Genomic DNA, 26,254 nt, shown 5'->3' with positions numbered 1-26,254 from the left:
CGGCCTTTTCCCAAACCTCACACCACATAATGTCCAAGTGAAACATATTGAGATGTTTTGCAAGAAAAATCTAAGCAGCTTCAATGTTGATTGAAAAAGTGAGGGGTTGCCTTGGAGAGTGCACAAGTCATCACATTTTGAGATACATGGTAAGGGAGGATTTCACAACATAGTTCCACAATCTGAGAGTTCACAGGATGTGCCAAAACATTCAGAGCAGCATGGTGTGTTCACTGGGAAACTTGGTTCTTATTGTACTGTCTTCAAGCCTTCATGAAAGACATGGTTGCTACTTAAGTTTTTGACAGTCATACACAGTCGGTTGATTATCATTTTGATCCTCTGCAGCAGAGCAGCTGGTGCCGAGGATCTTCCCTGTGTTCAATGACATGAACATGATGCCAAATGACAGGACACAGATGTAAGCGGCTTTTATCATGCATTCCAAATTCCCATTTATACATGAGCTGCTCCTGACTTGGCTTTAGTTCAGAGCACCAGTCTGACAGCTTGTGTACAGCTTTCTCTTTCAGTCAATATTGTCTATTTTAAATTCATTCATGGTGTAAAAATCTACAAAACAACACATAAAGGTGATTCTATTGGTCTCCTCAATCCCTAATTTAACCTAATGCTTATTACAATTAGTATTACATTATTTATTATTTCTTGACTGCTATAAGTTGGCACACATTATTAAAGATAACTTTATTAATTTCTCTTTGCATGTTGTCGATTTGTCAGTTAACATGCTCTACAAGGACAATACTTGCCTAATCCTGTGCAACTATTTTGTTTAATAAAAAAAAGGGATTTGATTTTCTCCACTATTATTTGTGATAAGAACCGAACAGAGCTCACAATAAAGGTTTGCAAACAAGTGAAGAAATTATTTCATACTCCTATTGGAGGCCTTTCTGCTACTGTATAGTACAATCCATATAATTACACTGTTGCCTCTTCCAATCACCCTTGCACTACAGCCTATACATCGTTTACACCTCAGTGTTCCCATTAAGGAGAAAACATGCGCTCATAAAACACTGGCTGGTATTGACATTTTGTCTTGAGAAATCAAAGTGATCGAAACAGGAAGTCACTGTAGAAGATAACCACCCTGACATTCTGAGGAGTTATTGATCTTGAGCATCTGCCATCTCAAAAAGCAAACAAAAGCTGAGATCCCTTCAATGACACCGCATGAGTTGAGGTTTCAGAAAGAGGAACAGTCGATGGAGCTCACTGTAAATAGAGAACAGCAGCCAGACCACACTGTGGGTACTGTGCTAACAATGCACATGTACCACAGTATGATTTGCAATAGTACAATTTGCAGAGGGGGAGAAAAACTATTTACATCTAGAATGTATTTTTCTTTTTTAGATAAACTAGATTATTGATTAACTAGAACACCACTTAAGCTGTATCTATACCTATTATACGTGCATTCATTATGTTAAGATGGATTGCAAAAACACATGAAAACAACATTGCTTTCATGTGTTTTTGTAAATTATAAGGTAATCATATTGAAGCATGTCTTAAGTACAATATGTAATAATCTTAGAACAAGTACAGTAAAGCTTAAGGAATACTTAGTTCAAAGACATAAATGAGTGATCACTTTTCATTCTACATGTATTTGTTCACACTGTCCTAGAAGTGTGACATGAAATAGGTCATATAAGACTCTACAAAATAACACATAATTGGTTTGTCAATAAATATATAGTAATAAACTGAGCATATTACGTGGATGCGAGGTGTTTTTCATGATGTACTGTACTCGGGGTCAGCAGCCTGGGCAGTAATGGCCCTGTGGTGTTTAATGCGTGCAGGTTTCTAGCTCAGCGAGTGATTTGGTTGTTGTTGGATTCTCTCCACTGATCTCCTGCTGGGTCTATTGGAGCATTCATCGCCCTGGCAACTCGCCCTTTTACTCAAATCACATTACTGCAAGTTTTTCAGCTTTGGCTTAAAAGTGTAAATACCTCAGTGAAAAGCCTCCAAACAATCCAAGGTAACAGTAGGAGGGTTCACCCATTGTTTTCAAACAGTTTTTCTTAGCATTAGCCCAAGACACAGAGTCAGCTAATATGAGTGCTCCACCTCATGCTCGTGTTGCAAACATGGAAACGGTTTACCAAGTGTTTCTTGACCCCTGCATCTGAAAGGTTGGACCTGTGAGTGGAGTTGAAGTTGGAAACCCTCAGCGTGGTGTTCCTGATTGAGCATGTGTTTCCTAAGAATTAGTCATGGAGGCTTTTCCTCTGAGGAGAAGTTATTTTTAACAACAAAGCTTTAATGACGAGCACTGGCAGACGATAACAATTGAAAGGAAGTGTTCTGTTTAGAGCTCTTAACAGATGTAAGGTTAATGTTTGACGCTCTACAACAGGACAATATGTGCTGTATGATTAAGCTAAGAATACTTTCTAGTCTTTATTCTACTTAGGAAATGGAAAGCGACATGTTTCTATTGTGGATGCTGTAACCCTAATCTAATCTTTATATGTTTTTTATACTTTTATTTAAAACATTTCAACTTGAGAACCTCAGCATGACACAATACATCCACTCTCTCTGGGGCTTGTACTGAATTGACTTTTACTGCTTATTGCTTCATGTTAAATTCCGCTTCTTAGTTCCTCATGGAAGATGGTGGTGATGATTTTCACAAAATAAGATTGTCCCCTCTCATGTAAATTCCCTGCCTGCCCTATGTCATCATGATAATACACCCTAGAGGGAATTCCTTCGCACTTACGCCAAAATGGGTTAGCACTTTTTCCGTGATAACAAAGGAATCCTCAGAAATCCCTGTGTCATCTGCCCGGCCGGCCTGAGAAAGAATTCAGAGAGGTCTGCGAGGTCCTGCTCCCTTTATTGTTGATTCAGCGGCACACACCCCCACCCAGCACCCATAAATGGAGGCAGCCCTTTGTGCGAGGGGAGTGGAGCAGATTTACTGCGGATGGTCCCCCTACAAAGGACCACGGCACTGTCACAACAGGACCAGGATCAGCTGCTCCCTCTTTCACACAGTATGATTTAATGCCGTGCTTCACACAGCCACTGATGCAGACACAACTTCTGCAGTCACTCTGTCCCTCACCGCAGAGCAGGGAGAGGCCTCTGACACATTTTGGCCAACACTAAGATGACTTATTTTACTTTAGCGTACTCCAATTCCAGTCTTACTATCGTGCTGTGAGTCCATTTACCAGATTTTCCCTCAAGGTTAAAAGTGGCCAAAATAATTCTTGGAAACAATTGTATTGTGATATCTATAAAAAATGTAAACATAATAAAGTTGTGTTTAAATGTGTTTACTGTGCTCTGTCTGTTCTTGCAAATTGATTATGCTCAAAATACAGGTGTGATTCAAGACACACTGGATGGTATATATATATATATATATATATATATATATATATATATATATATATATATATATATATATACTATATTATTATCTGTTTTATTGACAAGTTAATAGCATTATTTTATTTTCAATACAGGTTTATCGCGACACCTCTAGTCAAGAAGTCCTTTAGTCAAATAAATAAAACTCTACAATAAGATGTATAGAAATCAGCCAGATAATCAATAGTACATGCCTCTAATGTGCTGTATAAGTGTTATCCTCAGGAGGGTCAAGCTTTGACTTCAGTTTATTAAAACATAATTCTTTTAAAGCAGCTATATTTTTTTAACTTTGCAAAGTGGTTATAGGGTTCCTATTGGCTCATCGACCCATAGAAAAAATGCCCTGGGCCAAATGGCATTTTCATCTCTCCAATAACTTTTGGGTTTGGTTTCCTCCACCAGTCTCTGCTACGTTGACTTCGTTATTGCGAGACAGAAGGAGCCGGCCCTTCTCTCTCTCCAGGGTTTGAGTTTCAGAGCGTTTCAAACTTTCAGCATGAAGGTGGCAAATCAGTGAAATTCACCATCAACACTCATGGAACTCTACCAGACAGGGTGTGAGATGTCAAAATGGTAAAAGATATGTAAATTCTGATAAATCAGCATGAAATCTCATCAATTGTTCATGCCTCTTTGTGCTGTATAAATGTATCAATTAGACTGGGCCAGATTTGAAGTATTACAGTTGTCCTCCATTTACAGTAACAACATCCATCTGTTTGCATGTATTGGTTTTGTGCCAATGACAACTGCACATTTTGGGCATGTCTCCCTGCCTCTCTCAAAACTCTGGGTTTGGTTTCCTGCACCAGTCTCTGTAATGTCGACTTCATCCCAGTGAAACGTGAGCCCTTCTGTCTCACCAGATTTAGACTTTCAGAATGTATTTAATCTAATAGAATGTGAATGAATGTCGCAAATCTGTGCAAATCTGTGAAATCCAACTTTCAACATTAAATAACAATTGACATCCAACTAAATCTGGTCAAAAACATTATGTTGCCAAGAGAGGATTAAACAGACATCTTAAAAAAGTTTAACAAAGAAATCCCCCCCCCCCCCCCACACGCACAATCAAACATGAGGGTGCCATTGTTTTTTGTATTACACCTACTTCTGCGAATAATCAAACCTGATGCTGACTCTGATTCTCCACAAATGAAACGTAATATCTTCCCCAGTGATTTAACCAGGGGCCCACACAGACCTCTCTCAAGTCAGCGTTCATTTTGTTCTTACAAAAGTGCAGCTAATCTCTGCAGAAAGACCCCTTCACCTGCAGGGGTCCACCTGTTCGACCTGCTACATCTCTCCGGTTTCTCCACTCCCACTGACCCGAGACAATAAGAGGCCGGGGGGCTCGGGTTACACCACCACCCGGGGCCAAAGTGGACATGAAAGTGCCGTTTGTGTGATTGGGAGGAACCAGGTAAAGGCATTTACACACCTTTTTGCTCACAGGGAGACACACACAGACCAGACTCAAGTAGCTATTTAAGCAATTTCTTTAGTTATCAATAGAAGGTCGTAGTGTCAACAGGGATTAACAGTGTTGCAAGCACAAATGATTTTCTCCCCCTTTAAACGCATCCATCCCTTTTTAAATGAATATAAAATGCAACGTAACAAAGATTAGGTTATACCGTAACATCCATGCTATGATGTTTATCTTTCCATATAAAAGCTTGCATTTGTTTTTCTCATCAAAATTGTTGTGGACTATCCAGAACAATGATGCAATCAGTGTTAATCATTGTCGAATGAATATTTAATTAGGTTTAGAGATATGATTTCAGTTGATCGTAAACAATTTGATTATAATACAAACTAATTACTGGATACATGTACTCCAGGCTTCACATCATGTATGTAAACTGCAGATTTAAAACACTACAATTTAAACTGAAATGATTAAAGATTAAGAATTAGGTCTGGAGAATACTGCACAGTACTTTGACGTAAAATGTAGATTTATGATAGAGGATGTAGGAATTCCTAAAAATCATCATTACACAGAACAAAAAGACAAAAGAGGATGTGAACAACAAAGTTAAGACTCATCACCGACAGAGACGCCTAGTTGTATGAATGAGAGTAATGTATCTTTATCAAGAAAAGTATCCCTTTTCATTAATGATGACAAGCGAAAGCAGACTATAAACATCAGTGGAGAGGATCGCGATGTTTTAGGATCTGATGCATCTGCTACCAAACCCACAGCAACAGAGATGCCATTCACATATCTTACATCTCCAGTCATTTGCTGCAATTAGGAATGTGGTTAAGACCCCAACGCACCCCCTTAGCCACTGCATGCCAACACACCCTCATACAGAAACACACACTTACCAGTTCCAACAAAGCCCACATTGTGTTGTGTTCTGCTGAGGGATTGTGGCCGAGGCCGGTTCAAACTTCACACCAGCATCAAACAGGGGCAGATACATTGATAAAAGTGAGCGGGCGATACAATGAAGCTGTTTTATGTTTCCTGCAGGTTGATTAAATCAAAGCTGTCGGATCATGTCACTGCTGCGGGTGGATGGAAACATTAAACCTATTCAATGCCAGTTCTTCAATAACTATGAAGAGGATAGGGGAGTTTGTGGAGCTGTTTGTGAAAGATTTTAAGACCTGGATGAATGCTAGGTTTTAGCCCAAAAGATGAGCTTCTGACAATAAATCAGTGTTAAATCAGATCCCTTGTGTTTCATGAGCACATGATTAATTATACATGACCATGGTCTTTAGCAGGTGTTATTGATGGGTGCATGCATTAATAATTTACTCAGGTTTTTTTGGATGGATGACCGACCCCCAAACTAGAATATGTTAAAGTACTCTCACAGTAAAGTTTACCTTCTATTCAGACTGATAAAAGCCCTGGCACTTTGACCTTTTACACTTTGACATGTGTTAGATATTGCTGCCAATAGTCCTTGTTTATATATTTTTAACAAATGTGTAATACTGTACTTTTTGTGTGTACATGAATTGGCTTTCATTTTCTGTTTACACATTTACTTGCCTTGCGTTGAGACAAATAAAGTAGTTTGAATTAAATTGAAACAGGATTTATCCTATCAAATCCTGATAGTTGAAATGCAAACGCTTCTAAAGACAGTTTAGCCTTCAAGTCACTGACAGCAGCTTGTCTGTTTCTCTGACTAATTTGGGATGTTTATTTGTCCAGCTGTTTAGAACACTTGCCGTTATACTTCACCCTACAACAGCAAAAACAACCAGAGTTAGCGTTTCCTTAGCTCTGTCATCTGTATTGCAGATCATAGCCTTTTACAACTGTTGCCTGGAATAATTGTTTTACTTTAATTCCATTCAAAATACATTATTTATTTCTCAGGTGGGAAATATGCTTTTTTCCCAGAAGACATTTTGACAAGTCACACTCAGAAAACACAAGTGTGGACAATAAAATCAAGATTAGATTACAATTAAGATGCTTTATTGCTCCGTTTACATTATATCATTAATAACGCAATCAAGTCAAAATGTCTGCAGTAAAAAAGTTAGCAAGCTGGTTTTCAAACATTAAAAATGGCATCTCCTAATGCATTCACACAAAAACAATGTAAAAATCTAGATTATGAAGACACATTAATAAAACGTAATGAATTTGTGGCTAACCTAAGGTGTCTTATATTGTTAAGACATTAAGTTATTCATCATCCAACTGTGTTTACATCCTTACCCTTGGGTATATAGATACAAATTAATGAAGCAACTATCATCAATAGTACTGCTGGCTTTTTAATTTTTTACTAAAATATATATGATGGAAAATAAACTAATTTAAACTGCAGTCACTTCCCGTGGTGGCCGCAGGGGGCGCAGTGAGGGGGTTCAACGCCCGGTGGGGCACGCGCAGCGGCAGCCTGCATTCAGACGGCACCGGGCAGAGAGGAGAGCAGCCGCCGGGTCACAGGCTCTTCACTTCGGACTACTGGACACACCTGGACCGCGCTGAGATGCTGCTGCAGGGAGGACCCACTGCTGCTTATGTTGCACTTTTATTTTATTATCATTTGCTGGAGCCAACTTTGGTGCTCGCCTTCAACCTGGACACCACTCATGTCATCAGGAAGGACGGAGAGCCCGGCAGCCTGTTCGGGTTTTCTCTCGCCATGCACCGGCAACTCAACCCGGATACCAGAATGTGAGTATTTCTTTAAATGTACAGCTCTGTCGCATTGTTTGCATTAATCTGCCTGTGATTAAAAGTGCACCTGATGACGGGACAGGTTCAGTTTAATACTCACAGAAGTAAATATTAACTTTTGAAAATCCTCAACCTTATGAATTAAAAAGGCCTAAATTAAGTTTATTCTGGAAAGGAAACTATTCTGCCTATTCTGCCTACTAGAATCATTGTATCCACTTGTGATGGCAGGCATGCCATAACTTGAGAAAGTGACCTAACGATAGGAGCCCATAGTGTTTCTTGTCGTGTTTTGTTCTCATTTTCAAAAGAAGTTTCCCCGTGGTGCTTTGAATATAAAATGGAAGGAAGCCAAAAGACAACACGGGAATAAACAATGGTTATAACTGTGATGCAAATGTGCATGTAAGGTCCAACTGAGGAGGAGAGAGCAGAGCTGTAATGTTGCCACTTTAGGCCAATCAGTTAATGTTGAATATAGTATCTTAATAGATAATTTATTATTTGTAAAGACAAAACGAGATTCTTAGTAATAATTGGAATAAATAAAGAATAAATGATAGATTGATGGAAATAATGCTACATTTCAGCCCGAGATAGATGATGATTAAACATGTTTTTGTAATCCCAGTCTTTTCTAAGAGAGTGTTTAGTGAAAGTGTTGCATTAACATTGTTCCTGTTAATCAGTAATCTCTACTAATGAGTGCTCTGTAAAACAGAACACACTTAGCAGGTGTATTTCCACACACCAGTTGTATCTCTAAACTGTGATTTATGAACAATACTGAGAAAGGATGTGAATGGCAAGTTAACATAAGCATCCTGTTGCAGAAAGACAAATGCAGAAACGATGCATGCCAAGAGTTCAGTTTTCAGCTTGTGCCAAAAGAAGAGCAGGCCTAGTGGTGAAACTGCAAAGCAGCATTTCAGGGATTCCTGATTCTGCTATGTATACAGTCAATCATTTCCTTTGGCACGCCCTGTGGGGGCAGCACAGACGTCAGTGTCGTGAATCTGGACAGCCTGCCACGCATAGTGGGACGAGGGTAAAGTGAGAGGGGGTGGCGTATCAAAGACTGCGACCAGCGTGAGGCTGCATGCAAGATCTACATTGTTATCCGCTGGTTAGCCAGGTAGGACCCTGCAGCAGCATGTTGAGAAACACCCAGCACGGATAAGAAGCCCTGATAACAGAACCTGGAGAGATTTCCCAAAGATCACATGGATTGGGTTTAACTTGTGGAATTGTATCTAAGAAGTGTTTTGACTATTGTGCAACAGAAGCTCATGGTGTAGTGAATGTTTTCAATACACATAACACAAGAAGCCTGCATCCTTAAAAAAGGCACTTTTACATTTGAATTGACAAGTTTAAAGAGAGTGAAAGTAATATTTGTTGAGCTAACAGGGGCTCGAAATGTGACACTGGTGTGATAGTTGCTCCTCACCCAGTAAAAATAAGAGGAGGGTGATGATTCACCAGTTTAGAGAAATCAGGAACAAACAGCATCACTCTGTTATTGTTAAGTTAGATTAGTATTACAACAGATAGAAGGCAGCAATAGTGACTTGACAGAAGGAAATACATTTGCAACCGTATTAAATGTAACAATGCAAAAAAAGAGCTCCCAATTTAAGAATTTGCTCGGACAGTACAACTATTCTTTAGACGTCACCTTGGGTTCTCGGGAAACTTGAAATGGGCCTTTTTTTAAACTATTCTCTGATGTTTTACAGGCTTAACAACTATAGTTTTGGTCTGGCAAAAAAAAAAAAAAAAAAAGTCAAAATCTCCTGAAGCCCGAAGTGACTCTATCAAATGTTCTTGTTATTTATCTAAAGTCCCAAACTGAGAAATCATTCCAATTATGATCACACAATGAAAAGAAACAAATAAATACATTTACATTAGAGAAGGCAAATAGCAGATGGCATAAATGCTTTAAAAGTGACTGAAACCATGAACCAGCCTTTCGTTTCTGTCAATTCTCTGACTACTGAATAATCAACTACGTCCTGGTTGAAACAGCATTGAGTCGTTGTTTCAGTAAAGAAGCGCTCCACGTGCACGTTATTGTTACAGACAGCAGCTCCTCGGCCATGATCTCAGCTCCACATCCTCATGTGACCCTGAGATGATATGAGCCGGACAAGTCGAGTGAAAGCTCAGTAGAGCACACAGAAGTAGGTAATTAACAGCCCTGGTTAGCACGTTGAAGCCACAGATGTGTCACACACTCTGCATCTGTTTTATACTTTTCTGATGCTCACCAGCAGCTGTAAAACTCTACCGGCTGTCACTGCTTACATTAATGCGGTTTTAATGAATCATATGTGAAGAGAAGGGTTCTTTTGAGTGTTTTGTGAGCAACACGTGTGACTAAATAGATTACATTCTTCCGCACCGACCCTATCGACCCCCTGCCCTTCAGAGCTAAAAGCCTGATCTTCCCCACTTTACTGGAATAAAGAAAAAACTAATATTCTAATGATAAAAGTTATTTGTTATTCATTGCTTACAACAAATCATGCAACTCTCTCAACAGTGTTCCCCTAATGGGTTCATGGACAGCACAACCTCTCTCCGTCCTAATGGCGTTGTCATGTCTTCCTTAATATATTGGTTTGTGATGAGTGGAAGAAATATCCATGTTTCAACAAGAGCCTGAACATAATCTTGCAAAGAGGCAAGTGGGTGCCCAGCCATGAATAATGTGTTGGGTTAATGATGTGGATATAACATCCTCCGAATGAAACCAGAGAAAACGGGTATTTGACTGGACATGCACGGCCATCTGTGCACATGTAACCCGATAGATTAAACCCATCAGTGAATCCTCGCTCGAGACATTCCACTCAAACTGTAGCTCCAAATATGGTTAATAAACACAGATACAACGGGCGATTACCTTTTGTTTTTAAACTTGTGTCTTTAGTTTATATATTGATTGCTTTGTGTTGAATATTCATGATATCTCCTGGGATGTGTACCCAGCCAATCACAGGTCAGCACCATCAGTGTGTGTTTGTGGGTAAACTGAAACAGTTAGAACAGCTGCAGCACTTTGTGTGTCTTTTGCGTGCACAGCTGTAGCAGCACTGGACCACATCTGTTAACACAGGCCAGTGAGATCACTGTATGTAAACCCACACCAGTCAGTGTGTGTTCCCATTTACACGGCTCTGAAACACGCTGCATGATGGGATGGGGTTTCCTACTGTAGTGAAGCCGATACTGGATTAAGGCTCTGTACAGTGCAGATGTAGTGTGCGTTTACAGTAAAGAGTACATACTGATGCTGGTTTGCAATGCTTATCTATCTATCCATCCATCCATCCATCCATCTATCTATCCATCTATCTATCTTTCCATCCATCCATCTATCTATCCATCTATCTATCCATCCATCTATCTATCTATCTATCCATCTATCTATCTATCTATCTTTCCATCTATCTATCTATCCATCCATCCATCTATCTATCTATCCATCCATCTATCTATCTATCTATCCATCTATCTATCTATCCATCTATCTATCCATCCATCTATCTATCCATCTATCTATCTATCCATCTATCTTTCCATCTATCCATCTATCTATCTATCCATCTATCTATCCATCTATCCATCTATCTATCTATCTTTCCATCTATCTATCCATCCATCTATCTATCCATCTATCTATCTATCCATCTATCCATCTATCTTTCCATCTATCTATCTATCTATCCATCCATCTATCTATCCATCTATCTATCTATCCATCCATCTATCTATCTATCTATCTATCTATCTATCTTTCCATCTTTCCATCTATCTGCAAGCAAACATTGCATTATTTTATCTTTCTGCCGGAAACAGACAGGATAAAATACTAGACGGGCGCCTTGCATGTACATTTTAGTGTTATCCCTCAGTTACTTGCTAAATTGTATACATGTCACCTTCCAGAGATGCTATGCTGTTAAGCTGAAGATATGTCCCTACTTACATTAACAATCCGAACCCAAAGATATTCTATGACAAAGAAAAGCATCAAATCCTGACTAAGGAAGCTCGAAACAGTAAATATTTTGCATTTTTGCTAAAACAATTAATTGATTGATTTATTGTGTAGATTGCAGTGACAAATATATGATAAATATTATAGTGTTAGATTTCTCTTATTTAAACAACAGCGCCGTCAATGTATCTAATGTTCCTGCAGTTGGTAGAGCTAAAGCTGAACAGTCCACTTTGTAAAGGCTCTTGTTCGTATTTGCATTTCACTGGGCTTTGTTTAAAGAGAGGAATAGCAGTTTGGTCTTCAGACTTCCTCAGAAGAGTCCTTGTTTAACAAATGAAGAGCCGCGGGGCCGGCCCACAGATCAATAGGTTACCGAGGGAACTGCAGAGTCACAGGGAGGAGGAAAGGGGGAAGAGGACTTCCTATCTGTCCCTTAACAAAATTCCTACACATATTGGTAAACTCAAGCATGGGAGTGCAGCTTCTCAGTGTGACATGTGCCATATTTAGTATTTCTTCCCCAGTTCACATTAAAGGACATTTCATACAGTGATAAAAACTCTTATTTGTCCAGTTTTGACAATTTTACTAAAAATACTAGTGTTAACATCTTACGTATCTTGTCAGGCATTTTGTTTTTCGGGTAATAATCAACACTGTCCTGTCCTGTCCTTGGTCCACTATTTTTCATTTTCAGGGTTACAGGGTTACAGCAGGCGCAGCATAGCACAAAATGTTTGCCAATTTAGAGGTTCACTCAAAACTATTAGTGACGTAATGAAAAACAGAAATATATTGCTAGATAAGATGAATTTTAATTTAATCACACAAAGTAGTGGCCTTCAATTGTCAGAGGGAAATGAGCTTGTTTCTCAGTATGACTTTTCTGTGAAACCGACAGGAAATATGACCTCGTTTGGTTTTTACCTCTTCACCTTGCAACATACTAAGGAGCTTGCAAGAGACACCTGAGGGAGTGTTACAGTTACAATTACTGTCAGCAAGTTGTCACCCCATTTCAGGCTTTAGGATTTGCTCATGAAATGCATCATTTTGAAATTACAAATATGTCTAGACAGGAATGTCCCGGTTGTCCCCAAGTATGTATTTGTGAGGTGACATTCACCTGAACGTTCTCCTAAATTGAGATCCAAATTACGTAAAGATGACATTTTGACATTGAGTTTCTTACCCTCTTTTTTTTTTTTAACTACAGATTACCTTGAGCCCTTTTTTTTGTCAACGCTAACATATTACAATCCCTGGTTTAAATTCACAATGATGGGCCTTGAGTTGTTTCACATAGCGTGACAGACTTCTTTGATCATTATCTGTGTCCATAACAAGATGTAGGTTGAGGAACCCCTTTCACCAGATAAGCGTTGCGTCACCCTCGCTTGTCTCTTCGTGCCTGTGTTGAGGCTGTGGGTTTAGAGTTGAACTGACTGAAAAAGCTCAAAATTGTCTGCCTCACTGCTCCTTTGCCCTCTGCTGAAGAGAAAGGACAATAGTCCACTGTGCCGTACTGACATTTTGTTCCTTATCCCAAAATACAACAGCTCTTTGTACACGATCAGCTGTTCACAGGCTGATCATGCTGACTCATAGCTCCTGGGAAATATGCAACTATGCATTAACCAGAGGCAGTTGTGCTCTTTATTTTAATATCACCTTCTGAATCTCTTCTTCTTCTGAACTACATTTTCCTGGATAGAATGTAAAAAAAAAAGAAGATGAAATGGTAAATGTACCTTGAAAACATGACGATGTAGGAATTGTCATTGCGGGCTAACACAGAGCTGAAGGTAAATGAGGCTAACCACACACACATTCATATACTTATAGAAAATGCAAGAAGCCAACCAATTGTTAGTTCAGTGTCTTGCTCAAGGACACTCTGACACTCTCTGCTGGAGCCAGGGATCGAACCAGCCACCTTCTGATTGATAAACAACAGCTCTGCATCACAGACTCTCACTGTGTCCAAAAGTCCCTCTACACATGACTAACTGTGCCCTAGAACACTGTTTAGGCAATTAGTATTTAAAAAGAAAATCAACATACTATATACACACTGGAAATGTGTGCAACATGCAGCGTCTTTAAACTTGATGTGCCGTTGAGCATACCTGATTCAGTCATGGTTACGAGGTGAACACTGCTACAACAGAAATAATTGCTTAGAATTAGTATGTAGTGTTCATTTGGACATTTAAAAAATATGGATTCAGAGCATTTTATTGTTTATGTTACGATCTCCTGGTTTTTGACCTGGTTTGATCCGACAATGCCTTTCACTGGAAGCGCTGGTATGGGGTCTCCTGTTTTCCTTCATATGTATTCAACAGAATGTCTCACATAGAAACTATTGGAAACAATGCAACTCCTTTACATCTTCTGTCAAAATGTTACCAAGTTTTTCCATTAATTTGTCACTAATTTATATTGTTTTCAAATAACATTTTGCCCATAATTGTTGCCTTTTTAGTAGACAGAGTAGTCGGAGTAGACACAGACAGGAAACAGAGAGAGGGTAGGGGGCCAAGAAAAAACCTTATCTACCCTATTGTTCTTAGATCCTGTTGTTACTGGCGGTTATAGTTATAGAAATATGTGCAGCACAGCAAGCTGCATGAAATACAATAGGAGAAAAATGTCAATCTAACACAAATGTCAAATTTACTGTCAATGGCTTTTTTCTACAGTTTGTCTCTGACAGACAGGCACAGCAACGAGGAAGTAAAACCAAATCCGTAACCAACAGTAGCCACAAAGTCAGCTTTGACAAAACATACCATAACAGACAGATGGCATGCTGCAAACTTTTTCTAGAAAGGAAATGCCATTTCTGTCACAGGTGCTGTTTATCTTCTCACATACATGTACTAAATTCAACAAGCTGCTGCTCGGCATCTCAGAAATGTAGAAAGAAAACGTACAGAAGGTGTAGCCGGTGAACATGTTCCTATCAAGAAGTAAACCTCAGTACTATCAATAATCTTAAAATGCTTCAGAAAATAAAAGTTGGAATGTATTTTCTTTCCTTCAGGCTGCTGATAGGAGCACCCAGAGCCAGAGCTTTGGGACAACAGACAGCCAACATCACAGGAGGCCTTTATAAATGTGAAATCACTCAGTCCAATAAATGTGAGCGCATCCAATTTGATAGTGAAGGTGAGTTCATCTGCCTGTCTGGATACACTGTACTGTTTCCAAAAGTCAAGTATTAATATACAGTGCTGACATGTTTCTCTTGTTTTGCTACATTTTTAAAGAGGATGTGCGTTTTGAGAACAAGGAGAATCAGTGGATGGGGGTGACGGTGCAGAGCCAGGGGCCGGGGGGGAAGATTGTGGTGAGTCAAACTGAGCGTCTGAACTAAAAACTAATGCAAATACATCAGAAAACGCTGTTTGTGGCCAGGTCAATACTGTTTTTCCCTGCTTTATACATTAACCATCTTTGGGTTTTGCATTGAAATAAAAAGCCGTTTTAAAAAAGTTATCACCTTGGACTTTGAGGAACTAAGATGGAAATGTTTTACTATGTTCTGACATTTTATATACAGAACAACTACGAGTCTGAATTAGTGTTCCAAGTAACCTTCGGTCCTGGTTTGGTGTTATCTCTTATTAGTGAATGAACTTGACCTCAACGGTTTTTCTGTCATTTCAGACGTGTGCTCATCGCTATCAGAGGCGCTTGTATGGGAACACCCCTCAGGAGTCGCGGGACATCACCGGGCGCTGTTTTGTCCTGAGCCAGGACCTGACCATCGACTCCAACTCTGATGAGGACGGAGGAAACTGGAACTTCTGTGAGGGCAGAGCCAGGGGACACGAGATGTTCGGATCCTGCCAGCAGGGTTTAGCTGCCACCTTCACCAAGGATTACCACTACATTGTGTTTGGAGCACCGGGGGCTTACAACTGGAAAGGTCACTAACTAGTCAAACACCAAAACAGGATGTTTCTAATTCTGCTGAAAAGTATCAGATGTTGTTACCTCTCAGTTTGTTTTCATTCTGAACTAAATATTTCTGCAGGTATTGTTCGAGTGGAGCAAAAGAACAACACTCTGCTGGAGATGGGAGTGTATGATGACGGCCCGTATGAAGTTGGAGATGAAAATCTATTGAGACCCGAATTCGTGCCGGTACCTGCCAACAGCTACCTTGGTGAGCGTCTAAAAAACAGATGTGGCTGTATGGGGGTCACTAGCATCCTGTTCGGCGATGCACTGTGGTAACTTCCTCTGTAGGTCAAAGCATTTCTCACACATTTGGCTCGAGCAGTATGAGATCAGTGTTCACAAGTGTGTGAAAATCTGTGAAGTTTCACTGAAGAGGACAAATGAACAGATGGGCCGTGGGACTAAAGTTTAGTAGACTGTTCTCACAGCAGACATTTTGTCAAACACAGGAATAACATTGAGTAGCATCGAAGTAATTGCCCGAGCCGAGCCTTCCTTAACGTTTTCAGTTCTACATGTGTTGTTGCTGCTATAACAAGTCAATCTGTTGTTGCAAAACAGCTCTTTGAATCAGCTTTGTTTGGAATAATGATAATAATAATAATAATAATAATAAATGGAATTTATAAAGCGCCTTTCACAGGACCCAAGGTCGACCCAAGGTCGCTGTACATGGTGGACAGACAAAACAAAACAGACAATGAGCAAACAAAACAAAACAAATAAAATAAAGGAAGCCGGGGGACCAGGAAAGGACTAGGGTCCGAAGGCCATGGTGAACAGGTGCGTTTTCAGTGAGGATTTGAAGTAAAGAATAGTAAAAGATACAAGAATGAGGAAAGGTTCTCAGTTCGATTCCACAAAAAAGGGGATTTTTGTTGCATCACTCTCCTTTCCCCTCGCTAGCTATCCTCTCTTTGCTGCCCATCTGAAACAATCATACAATACAGAGGAACTCTGTTTGATTTTCACATCTAAAACTAATGAGTTTGAGGAAACCTGTAGGTCAAGCTTTAGATTTTCTTAGAAATGTAAAAACTGATCGTATTGTTACCAGTCGATTAAATGTGTAGCTGCTAAAGTTGGGTACAACAGAAACGGTAAACATTAAATGCAGGACGTGTTCGGTTAAGAGATTTGTCCTTGATGCTGAGAAAGCAAGCCCTACTAGTCAACGGGAGGAGACTGTGTGGAGACGGGAGGACATTGTGAATCTGTGCAGGTGTTCACCCTCACCCTCACAGTGGGAGACAGCAGTAGGAACGGCAAAAGTGGGAAACTCATTATCCCAAATAAGGGAGAAAAGGGGGGGAAAAGAACAATGCTCTATAGTTCTTATAACATCTCTGTTACTTTAGGATTCTCCCTCGATTCGGGATACAGCATCACCAGGGGGCGTGGCCTGACGGTGGTGGCTGGAGCACCCCGAGCCAATCACAGTGGAGCTGTGGTCCTGCTGAGGAAAGAGAGCGAAGCCTCCGCCAGACTTCTGGAGGAGCACATTCTGCACGGGCCAGGACTCGCATCCTCCTTCGGATACGACCTGACCGTGGTGGACCTGAACGGTGATGGGTAGGAAAAGTTTTCAACGTCTTCTCTCTTTTTCAGTATAAAATATTTAATCAGAGGAACATGTTTGAAGCTTTGAGATTTTAGAAAAGGACCTGATTTCCTTAAAAGATGCATTTATTATAATGTTATCTTATTTGTTTAATGTATAATGTCCATGTTTGGCTATCAGTGGACTTTCTTTTAGGATTTAGATTTAGGAGGTTATACTCTGTAGCACACAGTTTACTTAGGAAGTCATATTCTAAATGACATTCCCAAATATGTGCCTCACTTCTTTCATCTAGATGGCAGGACATCGTTGTCGGAGCCCCTCAGTTCTACATGAAGGACAGAGACATTGGAGGAGCCGCTTACGTCTACATCAACCAGGCGGGACGGTGGGACAAAATCACTCCTGTCCGCCTGAACGGGACCAAAGACTCAATGTTTGGATTGGCGGTGGAGAACATCGGAGACATCAATCAAGATTCTTATGAAGGTAATGTCCCTGGCATTTTTTAGCTCAAATTACTTTTTTTTTTTAAATTGTCAAGCAAACAGTTTTTTCCCCCTCGTACAGACATTGCCATCGGAGCTCCATATGATGACGGCGGTGCAGGAAAGGTCTATATTTATCATGGCTCTGCAGAAGGAATCAAAACCAGCCCAGCACAGGTCGGTTGGTAGAGCTTTGTTTAAAGTGTCTGTGATTGAAGCGCCTTTTGAGCCCACTGGTTACAGCACCATGCCATATAACTGGGTTTGAATCCAGGATCATGTAATCACCCCCTCTTTCTAATTTCTACATCGTCATCTGGCAATTAAAGCCTAAAATACAAAAAATAAATATATCTATGGTGCTTTTACTAAATAATTTGCTTACCCCTTGAATACTGACACATTTCTAATGCAGTGTTCAATGTTCAAAAAGCGAGTTATTGCAGGTTTGAGCTCTGTAAGAAACTTTTCATATGTTAGAGACATTAACTAGTCTCAATCCAATTCTGTGGAAAGGGGCAAACAGTTATTTCTTATGATGTTCAATAAAGTATTTTTGCTCTAAAACTTAGACTTATTGAGGAACTCACTGTAAAAAGTCTGAAACTCAGTTTTGTTCCCAATACTAGAGTAGTAGAATTGTACTATTGTGTTCTTTTCATTACGGAACAGTTCTAATTATTTCTAAAACTCTTCCTCCTCCATTACAGATCCTCTCAGGGAAAGAGCACAGCATGCGACTCTTTGGATATTCTCTGGCTGGGAATATGGACTTGGACAGTAACTCGTATCCAGACGTGGCGGTTGGCTCTCTGTCGGACACAGCTCTGATCTACAGGTACTGTCATTATTACACATTATTAGTCAATTTGAACCCAAAGAATTTGTACTATAACTTAATTTAACTTCTGTTCTTTCAGGGCACGTCCAGTCATTAGCATCAGGAGAGATGTCAAAATATCTCCACAGGAAATTGACCTTTCAATCAAAACCTGTGGAAACAGCAATTGGTAGGTTTGGTTTTTCTAATATTCTTACATTTCAACAGAGCTCAGAATCCAAACTTCCCCCGTTAAAATACTTTTTTAAATGTTCTATCCTCAGCTTTGATGTGGACATGTGCTTTGCCTACAAAGGAAACCCTTCATCGTACAACCCCAAACTAAGTAAGTGAACTGGTTAGAAAATATGTACATTTTACAAATCCGAGATTTGTTCAGTTGTTCTTACACACATGCTCTCCTCACTCCTGCAGCTATCAGCTATTCTGTGGAGGCGGACGGAGAACGCAGGAAACAAGGGCTAACCTCCAGAGTGATGTTCCTCAACAAATCCAGCACTGAGACAGACTACTGGTTTAACGCCACCTTGGACCTTCGCGGCCAAAACCAGAAATCATGTATCAAGATAACAGCCAAACTAAAGGTGAAAACATGTGTAGCACTTTTAACTTCTTAAATCATATACTACATGCATTTTAAAGCATACAGATGTATTTGATCAATTATGGAGGATGTCTTTCTCTTATGTGATGGTAAACTAAATATCATTGGGTTTTCACATTTCAAATGAATGCTTGAGAAAATCTAAAAACGTTCACTTCTTTTTGACACCATGACAAAATGATTAATCGATGCATTAGTTAATCAAGCCTTTATGTATGAGTTCACAAATTGTGACATGCATTCACATACAGTTTTTGTTAAAATTGCTGCAGTGTTTTTGGGGGTAAGCAATTCAGTTTCTGCATGTATGCAACATGGTTTGCAATGACCGTAAAAGCCACAGAATATTTGGTCATTTTTCCAACCTTAAAATGGCTGAACTTCTCAGGCAGCACTGAGGTGTCGAGACAAGATTTTACATTTCAAAACATGCCTATAGCAAAGCATAAAGTGAAGTACTGCTTATTGTAAAGTAGTAAAGTATACTTAAATAACAAAACAAAGAAAGATGCTACAATGCCCCATACTAAGTGTCTGTTTGTAATGTGAACAGGACAACATTAAGGACAAGCTGCGGAGCATTCCCATTGAGGTGTCTGCAGAGATTGTGGGTACCAAACGACAGAAGTCAAGAAACGGCCTACCCCAACTCATGCCAATATCAGACTCCTCTCAACCGAGCAAAGAAATCATTGAGGTAAATATTCACACTACAACAGTTTTTAGTGAGATAATGACAAGATGTTCACAGTGGAGCACAGTCTGTTTATGGTTTTGTTATTTCAGGTCAACTTTGTAAAAGAGGGATGTGGAGGTGATAATATTTGCCGGAGTAATCTGAAGATGCACTACCAATTATTCTACAAACAAGGCAACCTAGAAGTGTACCCTCCATTACCCATGTGAGTAAAATATGATCCTATAACTGTCTTAATACGAGGTGAAAATACATCCCTTAAATATGCTTGAAACAACCATAGTAAAAATGCTTTCAATTCAATTAAAGTGTAAAGTTAAAGCAATGCCTCGACAGACAATTACAATGAGAGTTAACACCAAGCTTTGCCACAAAAAGCTCTTATATACTGTACGCTGTGTGGTGGAGACTAAGTGCTCCAGCAACACTGATATGAAAGCAGAACCAAATCACAAGCAGACAGAGCAACAGTACAACACTTGCCAGCACATGAAATAAGAGATGAAGTACAGAGCTAAAATAGACTTTCTAAGTTCACAAGAAGCATGATTTTAATATTTCTCTACCTACAGGTATGTTGTTCTGTGTCTGCTGGTGTAAACAGCTTTCACATGCAGTATATATTTATGTGCTTTTTATTCAAAAAAACTCAACCTGAAGTGAGTTGAAATGTTTGTGTTGTTTCCAGCAAGAACAAAGTCCCTGTGTTTCATCTGAATTACGAGAAGAAGGACTTGGCTCTGCGTGTGACAGTCAGCAACATGAATGAAGATGATGCATATGAGGCAAAGCTGGTGGGGACTTTCCCCAATACGCTGTCATATTCTGGGGTCCGGACAGAGCCTACTACGGTAAACATGACCAGGGATGGAGGGAGAACTACTTAACTACAAATACTGTCAATGACAGGACATTTTTACTCGGAGCAAGTATAATTACTTTGATAAAAGTAAAAAGTAGGTCAGTTAAAATGTCCTCTCTCAGTAAATGTTACTGTGTACCATTTATGAAAGCCAAAGGGAGCTGGGGGATAAATACAAAAAGTATTCAAGGATGATAACAATAATCAGAAGGAAGACCTAACATTTTTTAGAACATAATAGGACCACAAAGGTTGCATAGACCATCCCACAACCACAACATCCTCCTTTAATATAGGCCTATGCCATTTTGCAACCTGTGCATACACCTGATTATCAATTATACAACCGACTTCTTCTGGTTAACTTAACACGAATAAACCAGAAAAGAGAACAAAACTGACCGACAAAGACATTGACAAGCTACGAACACCTCGATGGGTGCAACAAGCCTCGTATAACCTGACATTTCAACAGCACAACAAAACATTATAGCGACATGTATAAAGAATACAAACAGTAACAGCCACTAACACACATTAAAGCAAACTGAGAGCAGCACAGTTTTGGCACCACATGTATTCATAGTGCACAGTCTGCACACCACTCTGCCTTGTCTAGAAAGGAAGTGTGTTGTTGTACTCACTGGTTCAAATGTCCCTCCTTTAGTCTTGTACACAGCACAATCCTCCTCATCTGCTCCAGGTTGAATGTGTCTGCTCGTCCATCTCAGTGCATAATTATAGACAGTCCACTCGGCCTAAAAAAAAGTATTCAAACATTTAAGAGTTAATTTAGCCTCTGCAGTCAAAGACAACAGTTGTGAACATAACAGTTTCTCAGTAGAAGCAGAAGCAGAATACACATGTAGGTTCAGGATCCACAACACAAGCATGTTAGCATTCAGCATATTAGCATATTTACCGGTGTTAGCCACACCCAGAATGCACCTGTTGTTACCATAACAACATGGGTGTGTTTGATTTGGATCACCTTGCCTGCCGGCCGGGTGGGACATTAAGTCCGTTTTTACCAATGTCTGTATGAAATAGATGTATTACTCTGTAACAACCCTATTCGACTAGAAATGTAGCACAGTACAATACTTCAGATAAAGAAATACGTAATAATAAGAAGGGTAATATTATATTCACTAATATTTAATACACAGAAAACGACTACTGTCAGAGTAATGAGAGATTGTTTTGGGTTACTTCCACCCCTACAGTGCAGAGGAGCACTAGCGACCCCATGTGGGTGCTATGCTAATTTCACATGAGATCAAATGTTGCATCTGTCAATGGCAACATTCAACTAATTGTTTGAATACTTGCTGCTACAGACAATATTTAAATTGGTGCCAGAAGGAATGGATAACCTGGATAAATACAACATGTTTGTATGTTAACACATTTGGTTAAACTAGTAACATCTAGACCGGTTGCATGTTAAAATGCTACAGATAACTACTGAATTCAATAGTTTAGGACATAAATCAGCCAATTGACAGCCATTGGCATGAAATACTATTAATGTAACAACCCAGTCTGATTAATTTATGACTACTAATTGCTTTTTGATTTCTAAGTAATACCTTCCTGATGTAACTGTAAATTCAATGTTTAAATAATTTGTTTTGATATTTTGCAGACGAAGAAGCCGATCATCTGTACAGCCAATCTGAACGGCTCTCAGGCAGACTGTGAGCTGGGGAATCCTTTTAAGAGAGGCTCTAAGGTACGACCATGTCTCACATCTTCATCCTGCCACCTAGTTGTTGTATTTCAAATGTGAGAAACTGTTTTTTTTCTTATTTTGTCACCAGGCTACATTTTACATAATCCTGAACACTGCGGCGATGACTCTTGACACAACAGAGATTGACATCGACCTGCAGCTCCAAACGTAATGACTGCTGCTAAAAAATTGTTCCTGTATTTTCATATAAGGTGCCATTAACCTAAATAAAACTAATGTGTTGTCTGTTTCTTTTTTCCTCCAGGACTAGTGTGCAAGAAAATATTGTCCCCGTCAAAGTGAAGGCTAGAGTAATCATTGAATTTCCACTGTCGGTCACTGGGTAAGTGCGTTAAACCATTTTTTTTGTTACTACAAGTAACTCTCCAGTGACTCCAACAGTATGTGAAACAAAGACTTTGCTTGTTTTCATCAGGGAAGCCAGCCCTAATCAGGTTTCCTTCGGAGGTGTTGTGAAAGGGGAAAGTGCCATGAAGAAGGAGGAAGAGATTGGAAGTTTGATTACTTATAAATTCAGGGTACGTTTTTTTTAACTAACCTGCCATTATATATCTTCTATTTTAATCACTGCTGTCAAATTCTTCTTAAATGGAATTGTAACATATTGATTTATCCTTCAGATAAACAACTTGTGGAAGTCTTCTGTCAAAGCCTCACTTAACATTCAGTGGCCCAAACTGAACAAAGACGGTAAATGGCTTCTGTACCTGGTGAAGGTCACGGCCTCAGGACCGGAGGACGTCGTGTGCGCCCCAGAGACTGAAATCAACTCTCTCAAACAAATCCAGGTAGGTTTTTAAAAAACTTTTATAATGAAATCAACCATTGCCAGAATTCAGCCATTAAAGGAAACAGTATATTTAACTAGAAGACATGTGTTTACAGGAGACCTTTTCCAGGACAAAACGTGAAATTGGAGAAAGGAAAAAAGTTGATAAAATGTCTTCACTGTCAGACAAGACAAAGGTTTTGGTGAGTAAGAATTTATGTAAACAATTTAAACATTATTGATTCTTTAAGATGTTAATAGACATATATCACTTGTTTCAGAATGTTGACAAATTGAGTATGTTTACAGTGTGGGGTTAGCACTAACTTAAGTAAAGGGTTTGTTATAAAGGTTATGATTGATGAAATCCCCCTTCCCCACAGACCTGTGACAGTGGGGTCAGGTGTGTGGTGCTGCGCTGCCCCCTGCAGGGCCTGGACGGGACCACAGTGGAGCTGAGGTCTCGTCTCTGGAACTCAACCTTTATCGAGGTAACAGGTTTGATCAGTTTTTAATAATTCTCCTCTGTGATTTGGTATGACTATTTTACCTGAGAATGTATTCATTTTTTCACTCAGGATTACGCCTCTATACCAAACATGCACATCGTTGTGAGGGCCTCGCTCGTCCTTCAGACTCAGGCTAAGAACATGATCCTGAAAACTCCTCACACTGATGTAAGCAGCTCAACAGATAACAACAAACTGTTTATCTTGGTCCTAGCTCACCTGAACTTGTTCTCTTTTCCTATGTTGGTGTTTCATTGCAGGTTACACTGGCAGTGTCCCCTGAAGTTGCGGTAGCGCAGTTTACTGGAGTTCCCTGGTGGATCATACTGGTGGCTGTGCTGGCAGGCATCTTGATTTTAGCTCTGTTGGTGTTCCTGCTCTGGAAGGTGAGAAACATAGAAGTGACATCCACATGTCATCGAAGTGATACAGGATGTGAATAGCACTATACTGCGCCTTTTACTGATATCAGATCAGAAAATGTGTAGGATAACCATAAAAGAAATGACAAAGTTGTAAAAAGACAATTTAAAATATGAATGTTATCCCCTTGTTTTGTATTTTTTGCAGGTTATTGCTTAAAAGAATAGTAAGACTTTTGTCTTTGTTGTGTTAATATTATTATGAATACAATTACATATTTATATTCAGTCAAAATAAGTATTAATTTAACCATTATCTTTGGACATTTCAAGACTAAACCCTAATGTGACTTTCAGTTCTTGACTGAATGCTTTGTTTGTGTTTATAATAATAGCAAAAACACGTGTATAGTTATCCTATAGGTTACACTATTCTGTAGATGTTCTGCAAATTGGGATGAAATATTTAGTTGTTTTTCAGGGGCCATTTGGGCATCCACACTGGACTCTCCAGATATGATATTAGATAGATAGGTACAGTAGTACTTAAGTCAATTAGACAAGTGTGATGTTAAGAAATGTTATTATTGATTCAGTTTGTATTAACACATCCTCACCCTTGCCCCCCTCAGTGTGGTTTCTTCAAGAGAGCAACTAAAGACGAATACGATGCCGCATATCAAAAGGCAGAGATCCTTGTTCAGCCCTCTGACAAAGACAAACTCTCTGCTGAGGCCTGATTTAAACTCTCTGAACAGGGGTAAACAGCTGTCAGCATGGAGTGTGATCAGAGCAACAACTAATGTACTCACTTTCCAGTCAATCAGCTGACTTCATGCAGAAAGATTCAATCAGACGCATATTGTACTGAGGGATTTACATTACAGAAAAAACTTTTACCCAAAATACGTGAAATATTTCATAGAGATGGGATTAAGGAGTCTGATGTACAATATGTGTCTCTGAATTTTGCCAAAGCTTTATGCACATTCCTACCAACAGGCTTAATCTTTTTTAACAGAAATTCTGCTCTGCAGGTGCTTTTGCTGACATCGCTATTACTGCTTGGCTGTTGAATGTACCGTTCAAAAACTGCAAAGCATGCTTAACATCCTGCACATCTCTCCTCTGGTCGTTCAGTGTGCATGAATATTTCTGACATTTCTTCCAGTTTGAATGATGCACTGTGTTTTTAATCTACCTTTCCAGTGTGGATTCTTCAAACGCTCCAAACAAGAGGACAGCGTCCCTCGTTACCACGCAGTGCGGATCAGAAAGGAAACTCCTCCTGAGTATAAAGATGAAAAAGCCAAGCTTGATCCTTTTGATAAAAAGCAGTGGCTGACGACTTGGATCGATGATGAAAGTTACTCGTGACTCATTTTCAAGTTTGTATGATTTTTGCAGACAGGTATAACCTGAACTTTGTTGTTTTTTTTGTTCATTTTGTGATCAGGGATTTCTTTCTGAAGCGTTCATGTCTTTGACATTTTTTACACTGTAAAGATGAAAATGTTTTGTAAGTTCTGTATATATTTAAATACTTCTGCACACTGTATATTTATTTTTTGATAAAAAAATAATCATATGCAGCCACATTTTCCTCAGTCTACACATGTCCTCCGGTAAAGGGCAACGTTTACTACTGTTATATGCAGATGTGCTGTCTTACTGAAAGCCGAAAGTCTATGCAATGAAGTGAATGTAAATGTTTCATGTCTCAGTACCTTCTGCCTTTTCTTGAATGACAATCAGGTACATTACCGTTTCACAATAATTAACAGTGCACATGTGACCACGACCCTTAAACTCCAAGCAGGTGTTCTTTAAACTTCTGTTCTTCACTGTAGTGGCATCCACTGTGCTGTAGGTCATCACTGAAATAACACTTCTTGTTCCATGGGAGGATTCCAAAGGGAAGATGGGGAAAAGTAACTGAAATGTATGTTTGATAGATTAAATGTTTTTTGTTGAAGTATAATAAAAATGCTTAAAAACTGATTGCAGCTGTTCTTTTTCATTGCCATATAGGTATTATACTTTATACCAGGGCTTTGACTAAGGATCTTTGTATTCTCCATTAATCTGTATTTAGTTTTCAGATTGATCAATTAGGTCTACAAGCTTTAGGGAAATAGTAAAAATCACAATGTGAGTCTGCATGCTTGTATTCAAACCCAAGGATATGTGCTTTCATATAAGAAAACAAATCCTT

At 39.4% G+C, this 26,254-nt stretch overlaps 1 protein-coding gene and 1 long non-coding RNA gene across 5 annotated transcripts in view; one reads left to right on the top strand and one right to left on the bottom strand.

The window, feature by feature from the left end:
- Positions 1-21,636, bottom strand: part of LOC117466428 (uncharacterized) — a 41,044-nt gene extending 19,408 nt beyond the window's left edge. For 2 of the 3 annotated variants that reach the window (XR_011645209.1, XR_011645208.1), the window contains exon 1: positions 21,288-21,547. This is a non-coding gene — a long non-coding RNA (uncharacterized lncRNA). The other variant, XR_004554280.1, reaches the window with a different exon arrangement.
- On the top strand, positions 7,335-26,040 carry itga6a (integrin, alpha 6a). Of its 2 annotated transcripts, XM_034109642.2 has the most exons (26): positions 7,335-7,603; positions 14,668-14,792; positions 14,894-14,973; positions 15,294-15,555; positions 15,664-15,795; positions 16,949-17,162; positions 17,447-17,640; positions 17,722-17,816; positions 18,350-18,477; positions 18,560-18,649; positions 18,744-18,805; positions 18,895-19,064; positions 19,638-19,781; positions 19,871-19,986; positions 20,470-20,632; positions 22,292-22,378; positions 22,467-22,546; positions 22,644-22,721; positions 22,815-22,917; positions 23,020-23,187; positions 23,285-23,371; positions 23,552-23,659; positions 23,747-23,845; positions 23,938-24,063; positions 24,672-24,799; positions 25,249-25,338. In XM_034109642.2, exons 1-25 carry the CDS (start codon positions 7,416-7,418, stop codon positions 24,777-24,779), a joined length of 3,207 nt encoding a protein of 1,068 aa, XP_033965533.1. In that variant the 5' UTR covers positions 7,335-7,415; the 3' UTR covers positions 24,780-24,799; positions 25,249-25,338. The 2 variants fall into 2 exon arrangements, with proteins under 2 accessions (XP_033965533.1, XP_033965532.1); XM_034109641.1 differs by lacking the exon at positions 24,672-24,799 and having other exon boundaries at positions 25,249-26,040.
- Positions 26,041-26,254: the final 214 nt, after the last annotated feature.

Source organism: Pseudochaenichthys georgianus, chromosome 21 (assembly GCF_902827115.2).
Source record: "Pseudochaenichthys georgianus chromosome 21, fPseGeo1.2, whole genome shotgun sequence".
Classification (NCBI taxonomy): domain Eukaryota; kingdom Metazoa; phylum Chordata; class Actinopteri; order Perciformes; family Channichthyidae; genus Pseudochaenichthys; species Pseudochaenichthys georgianus.
Note: the sequence above shows the minus strand (reverse complement) of the source record. Positions and strands in the feature narration are given on the sequence as shown.